The sequence below is a fragment of the Colletotrichum fructicola genome (assembly GCF_000319635.2).
Source record: "Colletotrichum fructicola Nara gc5 chromosome Unknown KSG_Nara_v1_contig01, whole genome shotgun sequence".
NCBI classification, from domain to species: domain Eukaryota; kingdom Fungi; phylum Ascomycota; class Sordariomycetes; order Glomerellales; family Glomerellaceae; genus Colletotrichum; species Colletotrichum fructicola.
This window is the reverse complement of record NW_027094051.1, coordinates 6,908,349-6,925,195: the sequence shown is the minus strand read 5'-3', so window position 1 is coordinate 6,925,195 and position 16,847 is coordinate 6,908,349. Positions and strand designations below refer to the sequence as shown.

Genomic DNA, 16,847 nt, shown 5'->3' with positions numbered 1-16,847 from the left:
GCCCGCTGTCGCCTCGGCCCCTACGGAGCTTCTCGGCATCCCAAAGTGCAATCCGCAGCACAGCATAAGGATGGACGTCCCGCTGCTGTGCCTTGGCATATATATGACGAGCAGGGACACTCGTACCTTTGACGGCCGGGCATCTGGTCCACTGACGCACTTGCCGGGTAAGGTGCCGTTGAGCAGCGGGACGGCCCGAAGCTCATGCAGTGCCGAAGACCGTTGAGACGGGACGCCGGAAGGAGCCCTCTGCTCTGGGACGGATCCCTACCTTAGAGGACTTGCTCGATCCGAGAGCTCGGGTCAGTGATGACTGGGGTTAGTGGTAGCATCAGGCGCAGCATGATTTGGTCGGGCTCGCATGTGGCAGCTACCGGAGGGGGATGATTGACACGATGGGGGGCCCTTGCGTGGGCTGCCTTCGTTTCTGGGTTTTCATTCTGGTGGGTTGGTTAACTTAAGACACTTTGATGCTCTGAATCTGCTTTTGTAATACCTATGTCGTGCCATCCTCGAGACAAGGTTGTAATTATCTGCATGCGGTTGTTACTCAGAGATGCGGACCAAGTTTGGTACGAGCAGCGATATAAAGAAGTGGTTCCTCTTGGTCCTCCCGTATTGATGCAATTACGTTAGTTGTCATTGGCTCTCGGCCCTGCCCTCGTCGTTTACTCTCTCTCATGTCCTGCCTCTGTGCTTTCTTCACGGTCACTATCACACTCGGTGTTCTCGCCGCCCAATTCCGTCGTGCAGCAGGCAAGGCAAGACATGACGAGCATGCCAACATGAGAAAGAAAAAGAAAATAGATGATATATTTCTATGAGAACGCAGTTTTAAACTGTCTAGAACTAAAACCACACCGGCTTGAAAGATATGAAGAGTCCGTTGAAGAATCTCTTTACGGGTGCATGGCTGATAATTTCCGAGAATGGCATATGTAGTAGGCCAGCATTTTTGGTGAGAGACTACAAGCCTGAAGAGACGACGAGGGCCCAGAATTTTTGCCGTAGGACTGAAGGTGATATTCTGTCGTCGTATGACTTGATTTTTGGACCATTGGCCATCAACGTAGAAATCATTCGAGCCTCTTCTGTTTTGTTGCCATCCTTTTTTTGTTGTTCTTTCAAATTGACGATTACGTATGAACTTGATCGCAAACTTAATGGACCCTTCAAAATCCTCTCAAAACTTGGCAAAAGCTTGAATCTTCCGCTCATTATATGTCATGTCACATCCAAAGATCGTCTCGGCCTTTCGGTCAACCCGGGTCGCCTAAACCTCGTGGGCAAACGGCGAGCCACCGACAAATCAAACCGGCGCGGAATGTCGTTCGCAACGGGCGGGGCAGCGCAGCCTAGCGGAGCTGCCCACCGCCGGAACTGCCCACGCACTCGCACTGGGGGGGTAGTTGGCAGATGCTCCCAATCCGGATACAGATCCCCCAGTTGCCCAAGCGGGATTTGGCTTCCGGTTCTCTGGGGCCAGGAAGCCCCGCAAAAGTTCAGACCCGGAGATTTGCCGGCCAAATGAGAGGGCGTCAACGCCGCGCCGGTGACTCGGCCCAGCTCAACCGCCTGCATAAATCTTCTGCCGCTCACACGGTTTACCGGCGGATCGACCTACCTAAAGTTGACCTCGTGATTTTTCTTTGCTTTTCGTTCTTGGGTCGGTCGGGCGCGCGATCCGTTTGACTCATGTCAGCTACCCGAGTTGCATCACCGCTCCGCCTACAGCGAAATGTATTCCGTGCTAGGGGTGTGAGAAATCCCAGCTGGTGACTCCCGTAAGCTGGGGAAACCGGGGTGCAGGAGGAGGAGCTTTTCGCAGAGCCGCCTGGACATGTCCCACATGCTCGCATGTTTTACATACACCCGTTCAGATAGATCCAATTGCGTACATGGTTTGCTAGATTTTCTCCCCCCGTCGGTCCTACGTCAACTTATCATATAAAATCTGCCTCCCCCCTCGCTTCCCCATTCCATCCAGGAGGAGCTTGGTCCAGTCTCAACCTATTGACGCAAGAATCCGAGCCAGACTCTTGGCCAACTTCCCATTGAACTCAGTTCCCCTCGACCGTGCCCCCGTGTCATCGTCGGCATTGAAAAAATGGCGGCCACATCGTCAACCTCGACCGTCCAGCTGCAACAGCTGAACCGTCCTCCCACCCCCAAGAACGCCACGCTCCTCAACTCCGAAGGCCACCGCCTGGGCTCGAATGAGGACGTCACCGGCGGTCTCCCGGCGCCGACGACAACGGCCACCGTCACCCAGAAATGGAACTATCCCAGGGCCAACGCGAACAGGGTGCTCTCGTGCTTCTGGAGTCTCTTCGTCTCGGGCGCAAATGACGCCGCCTACGGTGTAAGTCACCTCTCGTCTCTCATCTCACAGCTCAAACCACTGACACACACTCCCAGGCCTTGATCCCCTACGTGAGTGCTCACTCTAATCTCATCTTCATCTCACTAAGCTCAGCCTAACCTCCGCCAACAGCTCGAATCATACTACAACCTCTCCTACGTCGTCGTCTCGCTGGTCTTCCTCTCCCCCTTTGTGGGCTACGTCCTCTCCGCGCTGCTCAACAACTGGATCCACCTCAAAGTCGGCCAGCGCGGCATCGCCGTCATCGCCTCCTCGTGCCACATCGCCGCCTACGTCGTCATCTCTCAGCACCCGCCCTACCCGGCCCTCGTCGTCGTCTACATCCTCGCGGGCTTCGGCAACGGCATCTCCGACGCCGCCTGGAACGCCTACATCGGCAACATGGACCGCGCCAACGAGGTCCTCGGCTTCCTGCATGCCTTCTACGGCGCCGGCGGCGTCATGAGCCCGCTCATCGCCACGACCATGATCGACAAGGGGAAGCTCGGCTGGTGGACGTTCTACTACGTCCTGGTACGTTTCACTCTCTCTGTCTCTGTCCCGCCCAACGCTAACAATCGCACACAGCTCGGCATGGCCGTCATCGAGCTCGTCTGGTGCACCTCCGCCTTCTGGACCCAAACCGGCGCCGTCTACCGCGAGACCATCGCCCAGGCAAACGCCGCCTCCCCGACCGGCAGCGGCAACAGCACCATGCGCGCCGCCCTCTTCAAGCACCCCTACGCCCGCGTCTCCTGGCTCTGCGCCGTCTTCCTCCTCGCCTACGTCGGCGTTGAGGTCTCTCTCGGCGGCTGGATCGTGCAGTTCATGATCCAGGTCCGCAAGGCCAACCCCTTCGACTCCGGCATGACCTCCGTCGGCTTCTGGCTCGGCATCACCCTCGGCCGCGCCCTGCTCGGCTTCGTCACCCCCAAGCTCGGCGTCAAGCTCGCCGTCGCGATCTACATCCCCGTCGCCATGGGGCTGGAGCTGCTCTTCTGGCTCGTCCCGCAGTTCTACGTGTCCGCCGTCGCCGTCGCGCTGCAGGGCTTCTTCCTGGGGCCGTTCTTCCCGGCTGTCGTGGTCGCGGCGACGAAGCTGCTGCCGCGGCACCTGCATGTGAGCACCATCGGGTTCGCGGCGGCGTTTGGCGGGAGCGGCGCGGCGATTCTGCCGTTTGCGGTCGGTGTATTGGCGCAGGCGAAGGGTGTGCAGGTCTTGCAGCCCATTATCCTGGCGTGTTTGGGGGTCATGCTTGGGCTGTGGCTTTGCCTGCCTAGGATTGGGCATAAGGAGGAATAAGAGAGAAGGAGATGATGGAGGAGAGGTGGTGCAGTATGTTGGACTAGTGTCACGATGTGTCCGGTCTAACAGCAATTTCACATCAAACAGAGAATTTTAGCAATACCAAATCATCCTGATTGACTTGTTCGGACGAGGACCGTCTTGCTACACCAATGTGCTATTTACGTCCTTCCGTGCCTGTCCATTGTTCATCAATACCAACCTGCAACATGCCTGCTCAAAGCCAAAACCCCAAGCCAAAGAATTTCATCCTTCTCGATCAAATCTGGAACACCTGGTTCAGGTCGCGACGCGGCTCCTCGGCCGAGTTCTTCTCCGTCGCATCGGCAGTGCGGCGAAGAGCACGGGTGCGCATCTCCTCCGAGTCCTTCTTCATGATGTTGTCAGTCGCACTGCGAACGCTGAGGCGGCTGTTCTTCTTGGCTCGGTAGACATCCTTTGCAACCTCCCATCGGTCCACGTCGGCTTTCTTCTCATTAGCTTGCTTGAGGGCGGCCTCGAGGGCGGCGATCTGAACGTCCTTGGCGGCGTTCTTGTCCTGGAGCTCCTTGACCTTGAGCGTACCGTTGGCGTCGTCCTCGACCGCAGACCGGTTCGCGGCTTCCTGCAGCTGGTGGAGTTGAGAAGCGTAATCAGCGGCACGAGCTGTCTCGGCCTCAAGCTTGTTCTCGACAGTGCGGACGTGCTCCTCAACGCCCTTCTTCGCATTGGCGACCTTCTCGAGCATCTTCTCAATAATGCGCACGTACTCCTCAGTCTCCTTCTGCTCGGCGACCTCGTTCTTGAGGTTCTGGGCCTCCTCTTTAGCCTCCTGCAGCTCGGATTGAGCACTTTCGAGATGCTCCAGAGCTTCGTTCTTGTCAGACTCGAGACGACGGTACTCATCTTGGAGATCATCCATCTGGTCTCGGACTTCGCGGACCTCTGCCTCTGCCTGCTCAATCTGGCATTCGAATCCTCCCTCATTTACGTCATGGTGTACGTTTCCAAGAAAGTACTCCCATTCCTGGCTCTGGCCCTCGAAGTCCTCCTTGAGAGTCGTGTGCTGCTCTTGAAGGGTCTCATACTCGTTCTTCAGAGCCTGATTGTCATTCTTGAGAGTAGCGTGCTCTCCCTTGAGCTTCTGGTATTCACGATCGTTGGTGAGCAGAACCTGAACGTTGGCCTGAGAGGCGGCAAGCTCGGTCTTCAACTGAGCATTCTGACCCAGGAGGGCCTCATGCTGGGTGCGCAGGTTGTTGTGCGACGCCTGGAGTCTGATGTTCGTATTGGTGACGGTGACGAGCTCGATATAGTACCGGTCGCGCTGCTTCTTCAAGTCGTCACACTGCTGCTGCAAGTTGTCGCGGGCACCAGCAAAGTTGGTAAGCTGGGCCTGGAGCTGGTCGCGCTCGGTGATGGTGTTGGCCAGCTGTCTCTCAGACTCGGCAGCGGCAGACTTGAAGTCGAAGGCCACGTCGGATCCGAGCTTTAGGACAGTGACGCGATGCTTCTCAATCTCCACGTGGACGCGGCGTCTCTTGTGGTCGTTTCCCTCGTCGTTGGCTCCATTACCATTGTCTCCAGCATTGGCATTACCGTCGATGTTCTGGTGGACAATGGCCTGGTTACCGGCAGGGTTGTTGTTGACGTTATCGTTCTTGCCAGGGGCAGTCCAAGTAAGGGTCAGAGAGTCTGCGCCCAGGTTGTTTCTAAAGGCGAACTCGCTGTCGCCGCAGCGGAAGGAGAAGGGATGGTTCACACCGTCCATCTTGATGATCTCCAAGGCGTTCTTTCCAAGAAGATCCAAGAAGCAGGTGGGATGTGTGTTTTGTGCAAAACAAAAAGAAAACTGCCAAGAGTTTTCTTTTCACGGGGAAGGCGATGACTTTGAGGGAACAATCAGACAGTGAAAGGGGGGAGAAGGTGTGTTTGAGAGCGTACCTTGTGTCTGTGAAGATGTGTTGCGGAAGGAAGAAAGAGGTTTGTTTTTCTCCCAGGTGAGGTGTTGTGAAGGGAAGGGAAGGTGGTAAACAGAAAGGTGAGAGAGGACCGCGTTCAAAAAAGATTTTGTGGGAAGGCGGTTGAGGGCGTGGGAGGTAGGCGAGGGAGGAGGCAGGTGTAAGAGGAAGGCGCACCTCTGGGTTGTTCTTTCCCTCGAAGTAGGTTGAGATTGTCTGTCTCCCAGTGATTCACTCACCCGTTGGCCTGGATCATGTCAGTGTTTTCCTACCCAAGGAAGGAAGTTGCGATTGTTGCGACGCGGCTACCCTTCGAAGACCTTTTACCTACCCCTGAACTTGCTAATCCCTTTACCACCAAGTAGAAGTAACCCGGAAGCTTTTCCCGTAGACAATAATCATGTAGAGATTGAAACCACTCAGGTGAAATCATTCATACCTACTTGCTAAGTAAGAAAAGACGACCATCTTTACATTGATCAATCAAGATAACTTACTGCTATGAAATGCGCCCCCATCATGAACTAGCAACACCATGTTGGCAATCCGTGATATCATGACACCAAGTTGCAAATGGCTGCTAAGATACCTGCCTTGGAGACAAGATGATAGCCGAAACTTGAAATGTTATCCAAGCAATTGTACTGGCAGCACAGTACCTTCCATTTGAGACGGGTGTGGCAAATGCAATGCTCCCCTTTCCCTCATCTTGTCACTCGAGCTAAGCTCTCAACCCGGTTTCTCACGATGGGACACACAATCACAGCATCGCAACTTTGGACTAAGCCTTTTTATACGCACATACGGGACGACAATCCCATTGATTGTCCAGTCATCTATGTCTAGTCTTGCACCAGACACATCTCCGCGAGCGTTAGGCATACGATCACAGCAAAGTTGCGTGCCGATCCAAAAATGTGGACAGTATCACAGCAGTACCACGTCGTCGACAACATCACTAAGCTGACAAAGATTGCCCGCGAAGGCCCGTTTCCGACAACGGCCTCCGATACACAGTCCAGCTTCACGGATACGTTGATTACACTCGCGCTCAAAGACAGCACTCGCCAGCCGCCTACCGAAGTCGACGTCTGCGTCTTTTCCCGACTTCAGACGCCAGGCCCGAGCACCAGGACAGCTGTCAGCCCCAAGGCCCAGACCGTACCTACCCCGCGCGCGGGAAGAAAGTGGATGGAACATCCGGGTCGGAGGCACACGCGCACACACAATGACGAAGTCTGAGGATACGCGGATGGGGGTCTAGAACAACTTTTCGTCCAGAAAATCACCACACTGCTTCTAAAGGGCGGACGACGATGACGATGGGGCCGCACAAAAAATCGTAAGGCGTACTAGAACGGGACAACGTTCCGGGAGCTCGGATGAAGCCAATGATTCTGGCGAGGATCGTCCGCATTTTGGGTTCGTCCGCCTCTCTGCTGCCTTCCTAGATAAAGGCACACATTCCATATCTTTAAGTTGGCGGTTTGGAAGGCCAGATGGCTCCACTAGCATGGCAAGTTCCGGCCTCACGAACTTCCTGCGGAACCCAGCCCAATGTTTGCAGAAATTTTCGGCGAAAGATCGGATTGCTGATGACTGATGATGAAGAATCAAGGGGGGGGGGAGGAGCGGGGGGGCATCTTATGATTTTGGGTTGTCAAGCTGATCTTTTTGCTCCAAACTCACCCGGAGCCTAGGCAATTACTCTCGGGAAGTATCCCTCGTTCCGTAGATGGGGAGAAAAGGGAGCGTAATTCCAGGGGATTGAAGGATGATGTGGAGGCGCCACGCAGCCCTCTTCTCGGCCGAGCGAACTGTAGTTCGGATCCTAATGTGAGTCTGGCGTAAGACGGAGGACGGGCGTCAGATCGGAAGGACTCTCTAGCGTGGAAGTTTATCTAGGTCTTGGGGATTGGGGGTGAGGAAGGAAGGATTTTGTCTCCTTTTCACGCAAGTGACGGACACACGACGGACAGCGACGGTTAGGTCGAGTCTTTGCCCGTTGCGGAAAGGGCCGGCGAAGTTAAGCAGCGCCGATTTAGGTTCGACTGGGAGACGGCGTGACGTTGGCGAACCAGCGTGAGAGGATCGTGCGCTTGTTGGCCGGCGGGAGAGGAACGGCGATCGGGGTTTCGGGCTTTTTTCACTTGGGAAATGAAGATGGGATCTTTTGGAGGAAGCAGGAAGGGGGCGGCCGGCCAGTCAGCAAGCGTCTCGGAGGCAATTCCGGCTCGACACAGAGTGGAATGCTGTACTACGGGGAGAGAGAACCTCTGGATGGTGGTTTACGGCGCACGGGGGTTCAAAGTTTGAGATGAACATTGAGATCTGGTGGGTTTGATCGCGAAATTTCCCTTTGCCTCGTCTGGAGATTGAGAATCATGAGACAGATAAGGTTGCGTTTCGTGCTGTGGTCCCTGGCAGGCATTGGAAATGCAGTGAGACGTCGTGCGATTCCCCAGGACGAAGTCGCATGGGCCAGGTGAAATGGTAACATGGACGCTGGGGATGACAGGAGGTAGGTCGCTTCCTTCGGGGCCCGACTCTCCGAGAAGACGTCCAGATACGAAATGGTCTGAGAAACGAGGGCGCTCGCCGGAATCATACGACGAAGATGGCTTCCCCCCCTCCTCGGGTCTTAGTTGGTGGTTGACACCCGGGAGACTGGATACTAGGCCCAACGTTTTTTTCTCTCCTTCGTCCCACTGCTGGCGGATGGCTGTCTTCCTATGCACGCGCGAACATCCGCGCGTGAGCTTGTCTTTGGCTGGAAGTTGGTTCGGGTGAGCCAGGTGAGGAACGGCTTAGCCCTGGCGTGTGAGACGTTCGTGAAAGGGCCTACTTGGACATTTTTGGGAACGTCTCATCCGGATGGGTCGGCATGGGGCCTGAAACCCAGACAACGAGTTGGGGAACATCATCTTGAAGGCGGGTTTGATTATCCTTCACGGGTGTCTTTGGCCTCGCCTTCAATTAATTTGATTTCCTGAAGAAAATCTGGCGATGCAGGGCATCACGGGCAGCGTCTACACTTTCCCCCTTCCTTTTCGGCCGTTACAGCCGAGGAAGGAGGTTCAGCTGGGAGAAAGTCCAGACGAGACGAAAAGAAACAAGAAAGTGGCTGTGCTGCGGCAAAAAAAAAAAAAAAAGAGTTGCGATGAACAACAACCTTGGTCAAGTAGAGACGATGGCAATGTCTGTTTTGAGTCGCACACATTGAGTCGACACCGCGGCAGCTGGGAAAAGAGACACCAAGAAAGCCGAGGATGATCGACGCAGGGTCAACAAGGGTGTTGTTGCTATCACTGTCATTCTCGAGGCTGGCGACCGCTTATCAGACCTTGACAGACTCAGCAGCCTTGTAAGGTTTCTGTTTTTAAAATTGGGGGTCCAGCGGGTTGCAGGTGGTAGCTTGATGTGATTGTCGCGAGTTTGCCATAGAGTGCCAAGACGGCGGCGTCGTTGACAAGCTTGGTCAAGCTGCAGCGGCGGGGTGGATGCCGATCCATAATGTTAAATGATGGACGGCGTCGACTTGACAAAGTCGCTCCCGTCGTCGAGAGGTGTAATATGAGAGATTGCATTCTCAGTGACTTGGAATAAATGCCTCATTTGCGTTTTGGCTTTGGTTCCGATCTTGATGTTAGATGGAGCAGCTGGGGAATTGTGGGAAGAGCTGGAGGTGAGAGCGTGGGCGATGGTGGTCTAGAATGCGTGGGACGACGGAACCCCGTTGAAGGCGCGTTCGAAACGTAACTGTGGGATTCGTTCCGTTTGGTCAGAGGGAGGGCCGCGTACCCGAAGGCTTCGCGGTTCTGTCATTGTGCGTCTCTGGAGCAGTCGAGGCCAGCCAGTTGGGAGGAGAGCTGGAGCTTTCGTGGGCGGTGCTGATGCTGCTGGGGGGCCAGTCGGGAGTTTTCTTTTTCCCATTGGGGGAGCATCCCAAGAACGAAGCTATGAATGGAGCAATGGGTGTTACTCTTTGTCAACTAAGCAGCGGGCTTGCAAGGTGATGAGGTAGCTGGCGTGTTTCTGGGAAAGGGTTTGCATATGGAAGGCAACCAGTATCAACCCTGGAGGCGCCGTTTTGGGCAGAGGAGGTGCGGAGGCCACCGTCGGGACTCTTGCCGGGCGACACAAAGGGCACCCTGCGGCGGCACTTTCTTTCAGGGCGACGGGTGAGGCAGAGACGAGGTACCTGGGAAAGCAAGTCAGTCAGGTTGGGCCCTTTGGATGGAGAGGTAATCCATACCTTGACTTGGCAGCATTTGCAAATTGAGAGACGTGGTTGGTTAGGGTGCGAGTGCTTGGACGGTAAAGCAAAAAGGAAAACGGCAAAAGCATCTGATAATGACTTCACTGCATGGCTCTTTCAAGCGGGTTCCCGAGTCTGTTTCTTTGGGTTGTTCCCCCCTTTGTTAGGAGTCGTCCGTCCAGTCTCCAGTCTGTGTTCTGTGTGTGGGGTCGAATTGTCGAGATTGAAGCCGGAAGTTATGGGAGAATCGTCATTAAACACGGACGGGAGGGAGACGACACATCACTTTCTCTTCACAAGAGTGGAAGGAAGGCCAAGGCACGGAAGGTAAGGCGGGATGGTGCAAGGTACGGATATCGACTGTCGAGAGGTGCACAGAGTGGACCCGGAGGACGGAAAGCGATTGGCAACTGCTGGGCAGTTCGGTCCCAATTACCGAGTGACCAGGCCGTTTTTCATTTTGGATGCCGTCAAAATCTCTTGTTTCTCTGGGTCAGAGATTCCCCTTATTTTCTTATTCCGTTGTTTACTTGATTACTGTGGCACATGCAGGATCCAATAGGATGGAGGCGACGGCGGCTGGGTTGCCTTCTGGAACATGCCAACGACGTCTCTTCCCACAAAAGCCCATACTACGCAGCAGATGGTGGTGGTACGCGTGTTTGGGATGGATGCCAGTGTCTCTGAGGTCAATGTATGTCTCTGAGCGAGAAGCAAAGACAGCTGTCCGTGTCTTGTCTGTCTTGTCTTTGTTGCCGGGGAGGGTTTTCCCCTACATCCATGGCATAGCAATATGAAGCATATATATCTGTATGTGGCCTACCTTGCCTTGGGTGGTTTTTGCCTCTTGATGGCTGAGGCCTGTGTAAGAGTTTCTCAGGCTGGAGGAGCATGTCAAGCAAGCAATTGGATCGCGTCGTGGGCGCAGGGATGACCCCCTTGGGCGCTAACACAGGCGTTGGGGCCGCGGTAATGGGCCGGGCTGGGTGGTGCATGGCTCGCTGGCATGGCTGTGATGATATTGGGGACGAATATTGTTTTGTTTTGCAAGTTTCCCCCCCCCTCTCTTCAGCTCGGTAAGGGATGGGTAACGTAATTAGGCCGATGAGGTTTTTATATGTTTATGGAAAAGTGAGCGATATTGACATGATGCCTACCTTAAGGTAAGGTAGATACGTAGATGGAAGAAGAGACTTGCCTCCCTGAGCATGGGACGCAGCAAGGCACAGCATCATGGCACGGCAGCATCGCAACACCACAGCTTCACGACGCATGGAGTGCTTCTGGCCCAGCGGCTACTTCGAGACAAGCACGGGAGCAGACAAATGGGTCCCCTCCAAGCTCTCACCTCAGAGGGAGAGGGTGATGGGTGGTGAGGAGGGCCCTCCGTTGTCGTGTGCGTGAGAGAGTCCGGTCCACTGCAGACAGCAGAGCATGGAAGGTACTTGGGTACTGCATATTAGAGCCCCCAAAGCCTGAAGTGTGAGTGAATGTGAGGGTGGCATCCCAGTCGTGGGCCGGTCCTGGTCGTGGCCGTAGTGGTCCTGTCCTGGGCATGGTCATGGTCTTGGCCCTGGCTCGGCCAAGGTCTCTGCTAAGGTACCCATCCATATCTATTACGCTACCGCTGCTGCTACCGGGCTGGCACAGGCACCAGGGCGCTCTCGTCACTGGATGGCGGGCAGAAGTACTGCTGGTGCCCTAACCGGATCCCTTCCACGCCACGCCTGCCCTGCACCTGAGGTGGGCAGCAGCAGGTGGAGGGGCGGAGGTGAGGGAGCTGTTCGTTCAGCGAGCGCCATTGCTGGCAGGAGCAGGAGCAGCGCGCTGCAAGCAATTCCTAGGTAGCAGCAGCGGCGGCATTGGAACCCCTCAAAGCAGCAGACCACCATTAGAAGGTCTGAATCCCAGATCGTACCTTACGTAGGTACCCTACCTTACCTACCAGTGCCTTGCTTGCCTCTTGGGTACCTTCGCATACTCGGTACCTCCACCAAGTACTTCCTGAGGTACCTCGCTCCGTGCGCCGTCCAACACCACCCGCCGTGTACCTGCCCGCCAACTCGTCCTCCCAAGCCGATTCAATCCAATCCCATCCCGTGGCTGCTTCTGCCAGTCCTTTCCTCCACCTTTTTTCGCCTCAGCCCGAACCCGAACGACGATCCCATCTTCGACCTGACCTGTCCTCCTACTTCTGCAGTCTAGTCTACCTAGCGTGCCTTCCATCGAGCCTCGCGACATCTCCCTCAACGCTGTCTCTCTCGACTGCACGCCGATGAGGACGACTTGACGCCGAGGTTTCTGATTTCGATGCTCATGATTCCTCCTCTGCCAACCCGACGCCTCCAACGTGTGCTGCTCCCACACTTCCAATCTCTTCTGCAACGGGCCCCCGCAGCCGCCGCCACGACCGACTCCTCACGCTGAGGGCACCGTCGGCGCTTCTCGACACCACCCCGATTCGTCATCCAGCCTTTCTCCTCCTTTCCATTGTCTCTTCTCCTGTAGCCTCTCGCTGCCTCTCTAACCGCCAATCTCCTTTTGCATTGTCCATCTGCACACCAACTAGCATTGTTACCCATCGCTGCCGACCACGACGACCACGACGGCGACAACGACGAGGAGGACCACGACGGCCACACCAGCCATGAATTTCGATTCAGGCACCGCCTACGCGGAGTCGGACGCCGACGACGAATACGAGCGCAGCCTTGGGCCCAACTCTCCAGTCACCAACAGCGAAGCATCGCCAATCGATTCTGAGCTGCCCTCCTCAAACGAACATACCCCTACTACCTACGGCCATCGCAGCAGCGCCGACCGCTTGCCCGAGACCATCATCTCCGAGTGGACCGCTGACGAGTGCGCCGACTTTATTAGCACAATTGGCCTGCCACAATACGCCGATCGCTTTGTTGGTGAGTCCATCCTGTCTCGTCGCCATCCGAGGGTGACGTGACAATTGACTGACCTTTGTGACAGAAAACGAAATCGTCGGCGAGGCTCTGGTCGCTCTGCAGCATGACGACCTCAAGTCTATGGGCATTGCCAGTGTTGGCCATCGCCTCACCATTTTAAAGAGCGTCTACGACGTAAAAAAGGCTCAGGACATTCCCATAGAAAGCGACCACTACGTGCCGTTGTGTAGGTGGTGCTGTGCTCCGTTCTCAAACCCGATTAGCTGACCTTGGGATCTCTTCAGCCGCCGATGCCGAGGCGCAATACGCGACAGCAACCCTCAAAGATATCAAGCACTTGGTTGAGCAGCTCCGTCTGCGCGACGAACGGATGAGCTTGGTCGAGCAGGATCTGCGTCGATTGACAGACGATTTCAGACGCTTGCGGGAGGACATGCTGCCGGCTCTGAGGCTGGCAAAGGACTCGTCACAGCCACTTCCGAATGTGTCAACCAACAACAATCAGAGTTACGGATACGAGACCGTTTCGCCGCCAGCCCCGACACCCTCCTCCACCCAATCCATGAGTCTCAAGAGACAGTACTCCACAAAGAGAATCATGCTGGGAACGACGCCGAAGAACACATCGCCGTCGCATTTGCAGACAACTCACGAAAGGATGGAGCAGTCTCTGGACCCTTCCAACGCAGCAGAAAGAGCTGTGTTGTCCTCGTCGCATCTGGCTGCCATGAATGGCTCGGCCACAGCTACTTCCCCTGGTTACCCGTCTCCGAATATGCCCTCTCCAACGTCCCCTCCGACCCTTGGCGGCGCGACTCTCGGTTCTCGATCTTACCGTTCCGACGTGCCGACCCCGTCAACAAGGTCTACTTTCGCCGAAAACGATCAAGGCTACAGAGGCCGAGAACAGCCCGTGGCTCCGAAACGTGGGCCGACGCCCGCCCCCGACACCCCGAGCACGAGCAACGCATCCGTCGAAATCTTCAAGTCCTTCCGAGTCAGCATGGACGATCCGTGCTATAAAGTGCTGCCCGCCGCGCTCAAGAAATACCAGATCAACGCGCCTTGGGATCAGTACGCCCTTTACATTGTCTACGGAGATCAAGAGCGCTGTCTAGGATTGGAAGAGAAGCCCCTCATCTTGTTCAAGCAGCTGGACAAAGAGGGCAAGAAGCCCATGTTTATGTTACGGAAGACGAATAACGCTCAAGTCGATGTATCATCAGAACAACCAGGGAGTGCCGGGCTTTCGGCAAGGGGAGCGGCATCTGGCTACGATCCGCCAGGTGGTATCATCTAGGGGGCGATACCACTGCTGATCACCATCGACGCGTACCCTTATCCTTCAATGATTTAACTTATTTCCCATCCGAATTATCTTGAGTGGAAAAGCAGCCGTATGTGGGATGCGGGGCTGCAAGCTCAAATGGACCAGAGCATACCGGAGTTGGGGTTTACCTGCATAGCGCTGCGCAAGGGGAAGACACGACTGCTTTGGAATACCTGTCTCGGAAACATTGTGTGGGTTCGACTGGGCGGGGTCTCTCCACGGTGTTTCGTCTCGCAACTGTTCCTGGGCTGTCCGAACTCGAAACGTGGATCCGAGCAATATTGTTTTTTTATGTAGGAGCTCCCAAGACCATGGACGAACGAGACACTGTACCGGGAACTGTCTTACCGGAGCTATCCTTTTTTCGAAGCTGTTGAAATATTTTTGTCCATTTGGTAGGCGGAAGAGGAGGAGGGGCAGGAGGAAGGGGACCTAGGGTATGGATGAGGCTTACGCTGGGTGTAAGCGGGGATAGATGTACGGTGTCAACACTGGCTTGGGAGGTGGTCTGATGAGCTGTAGAGCGAACGTGTAACCAACAGCACTACTTGACGGGATTGGATACAAGAGGAGGATGGCAGCTGCTACGTGTGACAAGAGACATGTTGCGAAAGCTATCAAAGGGAGCTCTTTATTTCTGATTCTTGGCATTATTTTATTCACCATTCATTGGAAATGCGCGGCATCCAGACCTTGTGTGAACAACAGATGCGTTTTACTGCAGTGTAAAGAGGGGAAGCCAGAACGAGCCCCCCCCGGGAGGATGGTCGATGGGTGAGGATGGTAATCCGATACACGCGCCGGCTCCGCCCAGGTGCTGTGTGCCCATGGGAGGAAGTAGGGACGATCTCTCCAGAAGAGATGCGCCGGTTCTTACGCGTTTGCATGCTGCCAAGGAGGTTGATCGCGTCAAGGTTTCTTCCTTCTAGAAGCACGGGGGATCCGCCCCGTTCGAGGTTGGGGAAGGGGGATGGGATGACGAACGGTGAGATGTGCGTGAGTGTGTCAATCGGTGCCGGAGATTGTGCAACTCTGGTTCGGGGGAGTAGAGTAGCGTAGCGTAGCTAAGGAGGAGGCTGTGCTGGGGGAGGACGGTCGGGACGTCGTGTGTGAGTGGGTTTGGGGGGGTTGTGATACGAATGACATGTGCCTTTCTTGATGTATGTACGTTTGACACGTTTTTTTTCCCTGGGTGAGATGCGCAAAGCAGGGGGTTTGGGGCGTTGAAGCTCGGATTGTTCTGATGTTGGGGGTTTGGCACGACCGCGACGTCGTGCCCGTCACCTCGGCGCCACACACCGTACGAGAAGATCGTCGTCGTTCGTCGTCGTTGAGGCGGCGGCGGCGGCGACGACGGCCTACCGGGAGGGTGGTATTCGGGTGCGGCGGGGAGGTGCGGGTTTAGGCTTGTCTCAGTCTGGTGGGCTCTCTCTCTCTCACACTCTCCCGTCTCTCGCTAGGTAGCCTCTCGTCTTTGTCACCTACATCGTGCAGTAGCCATGGCTAAATTTCCTGTTTTGGAGGATGGATGGGGTGTTTGAGAGCCCCGGGGTTGAATGATTTGGGGGCTGAAGGGTTAGGTGGGATTTTTTTACAGTGTGGATATCGCGGGAAGGCTGTGTGGCATGTTGAATGTGGTGAGCTGGTTTGGTTCGTGGCCCGGGGGGGATAGGGGAGTGGTGATTCGCGCCGGAGACGGCGCGGAGGGCCGAGTGGTAAGGGGGCCTGCCTACCTCCGGGACGGCACAGGCGCGTGGGGCATCTGGGTTTGGGATACAGAGCTTTCCCGGCGGCCTTTCACACAATACGAGGTTTCTTGGGACGGGCTGGATGTGGTTTAGTCTGGTTCACAGGTTCTGGAAAAGGGTTTGGGATGTCTCATTTTGGATGTGTATTTGGGTTTTGGATTTGGATTCGGACCGGGGCGGGGAGAGAGACAGACAGAGAGACAGACATATTTGTGGATCTAGTACCAAGCAGTGATGGCATATGCAGATGGATGTCTTGAATGTCTGTCTTGCCCTGACTGCTTCAGCCCAGAAACCGGCGCCGCGCCGGAGGTGGCGGGCGGGTGTTGATGGCAAATTACAGGCCCGGCGTTGAACCTGCGCGTGTGTGCCGTGTTGGTGTTCGCCCGCAGCGCAGGGCCAAGACGTCGCAGATGCGCGGGATGGGATGAGGTAACCGGTTTTTTCTTTTCTCCGTCTATGGATGCTGTCAGTGATGGTGAGACTCGATATTCTGGAAGTTACACACGCACACTAAGGTAATAGACGAGGTGAGAACCACCACTACGACCATCACCCCCACATGTTCGATTCATTCACCTCTTTCCCATCTGTCGCCCAAGAGTTCGTTTTGCAGTGCAGTCCGTGTGCAGCAAGGGCAACACATAGCTCTTGCGTGCTGCTCTTCTCCACGTCCCGTGGGGCCATGCAAGTCAGTTGTGTTGATGCCCATGAATTAAGCTTTCAGCTGGGTCTGACCCTTTGCTGTCTGAGGTAGATTGGCCGATATACAAGACGTTGGCTCGTAGGAGAATTAATCGCGTTGATCTCTGCTGTATCTATCCTATTCCAGAGTCACAGAAGGATGAAAAGAAGCTGGACTGCTACCGTAAGAGTCAAGGCCGTGGTTTACCTTCTCGTGTCTTGAAACTCGTCGTCTGAATCGTGTAAGTCGTGCACATACAATCAACACATACCTTAACTGAGGGGACGGATTGATGTTGACG

The 16,847-nt window shown here is 55.3% G+C and overlaps 4 protein-coding genes across 4 annotated transcripts; 3 read left to right on the top strand and 1 right to left on the bottom strand.

Annotated features, from left to right (window-relative positions):
* Window positions 1-2,107: 2,107 nt before the first annotated feature.
* Window positions 2,108-3,664, top strand: CGGC5_v001964 (Bypass of stop codon protein 6; the record flags this gene model as incomplete). The annotated part of the gene is made up of 4 exons (XM_032028984.1): window positions 2,108-2,362; window positions 2,419-2,433; window positions 2,495-2,896; window positions 2,951-3,664. The coding sequence occupies 4 exons, from the start codon at window positions 2,108-2,110 to the stop codon at window positions 3,662-3,664; spliced, it is 1,386 nt and encodes a 461-aa protein (XP_031891569.1).
* Window positions 3,665-3,926: 262 nt separating this feature from the next.
* On the bottom strand, window positions 3,927-5,417 carry CGGC5_v001963 (uncharacterized protein; the record flags this gene model as incomplete). The annotated part of the gene is made up of 1 exon (XM_032028983.1): window positions 3,927-5,417. One exon carries the CDS (start codon window positions 5,415-5,417, stop codon window positions 3,927-3,929), a length of 1,491 nt encoding a protein of 496 aa, XP_031891570.1.
* Window positions 5,418-6,522: 1,105 nt separating this feature from the next.
* CGGC5_v001962 (uncharacterized protein) lies at window positions 6,523-6,849 on the top strand (the record flags this gene model as incomplete). The annotated part of the gene is made up of 1 exon (XM_032028982.1): window positions 6,523-6,849. The coding sequence occupies one exon, from the start codon at window positions 6,523-6,525 to the stop codon at window positions 6,847-6,849; it is 327 nt and encodes a 108-aa protein (XP_031891571.1).
* Window positions 6,850-12,512: 5,663 nt separating this feature from the next.
* Window positions 12,513-14,083, top strand: STE50 (the record flags this gene model as incomplete). Its single annotated transcript, XM_032028979.1, has 3 exons — window positions 12,513-12,783; window positions 12,848-13,009; window positions 13,068-14,083. 3 exons carry the CDS (start codon window positions 12,513-12,515, stop codon window positions 14,081-14,083), a joined length of 1,449 nt encoding a protein of 482 aa, XP_031891319.1.
* Between the last annotated feature and the right edge of the window lie 2,764 nt (window positions 14,084-16,847).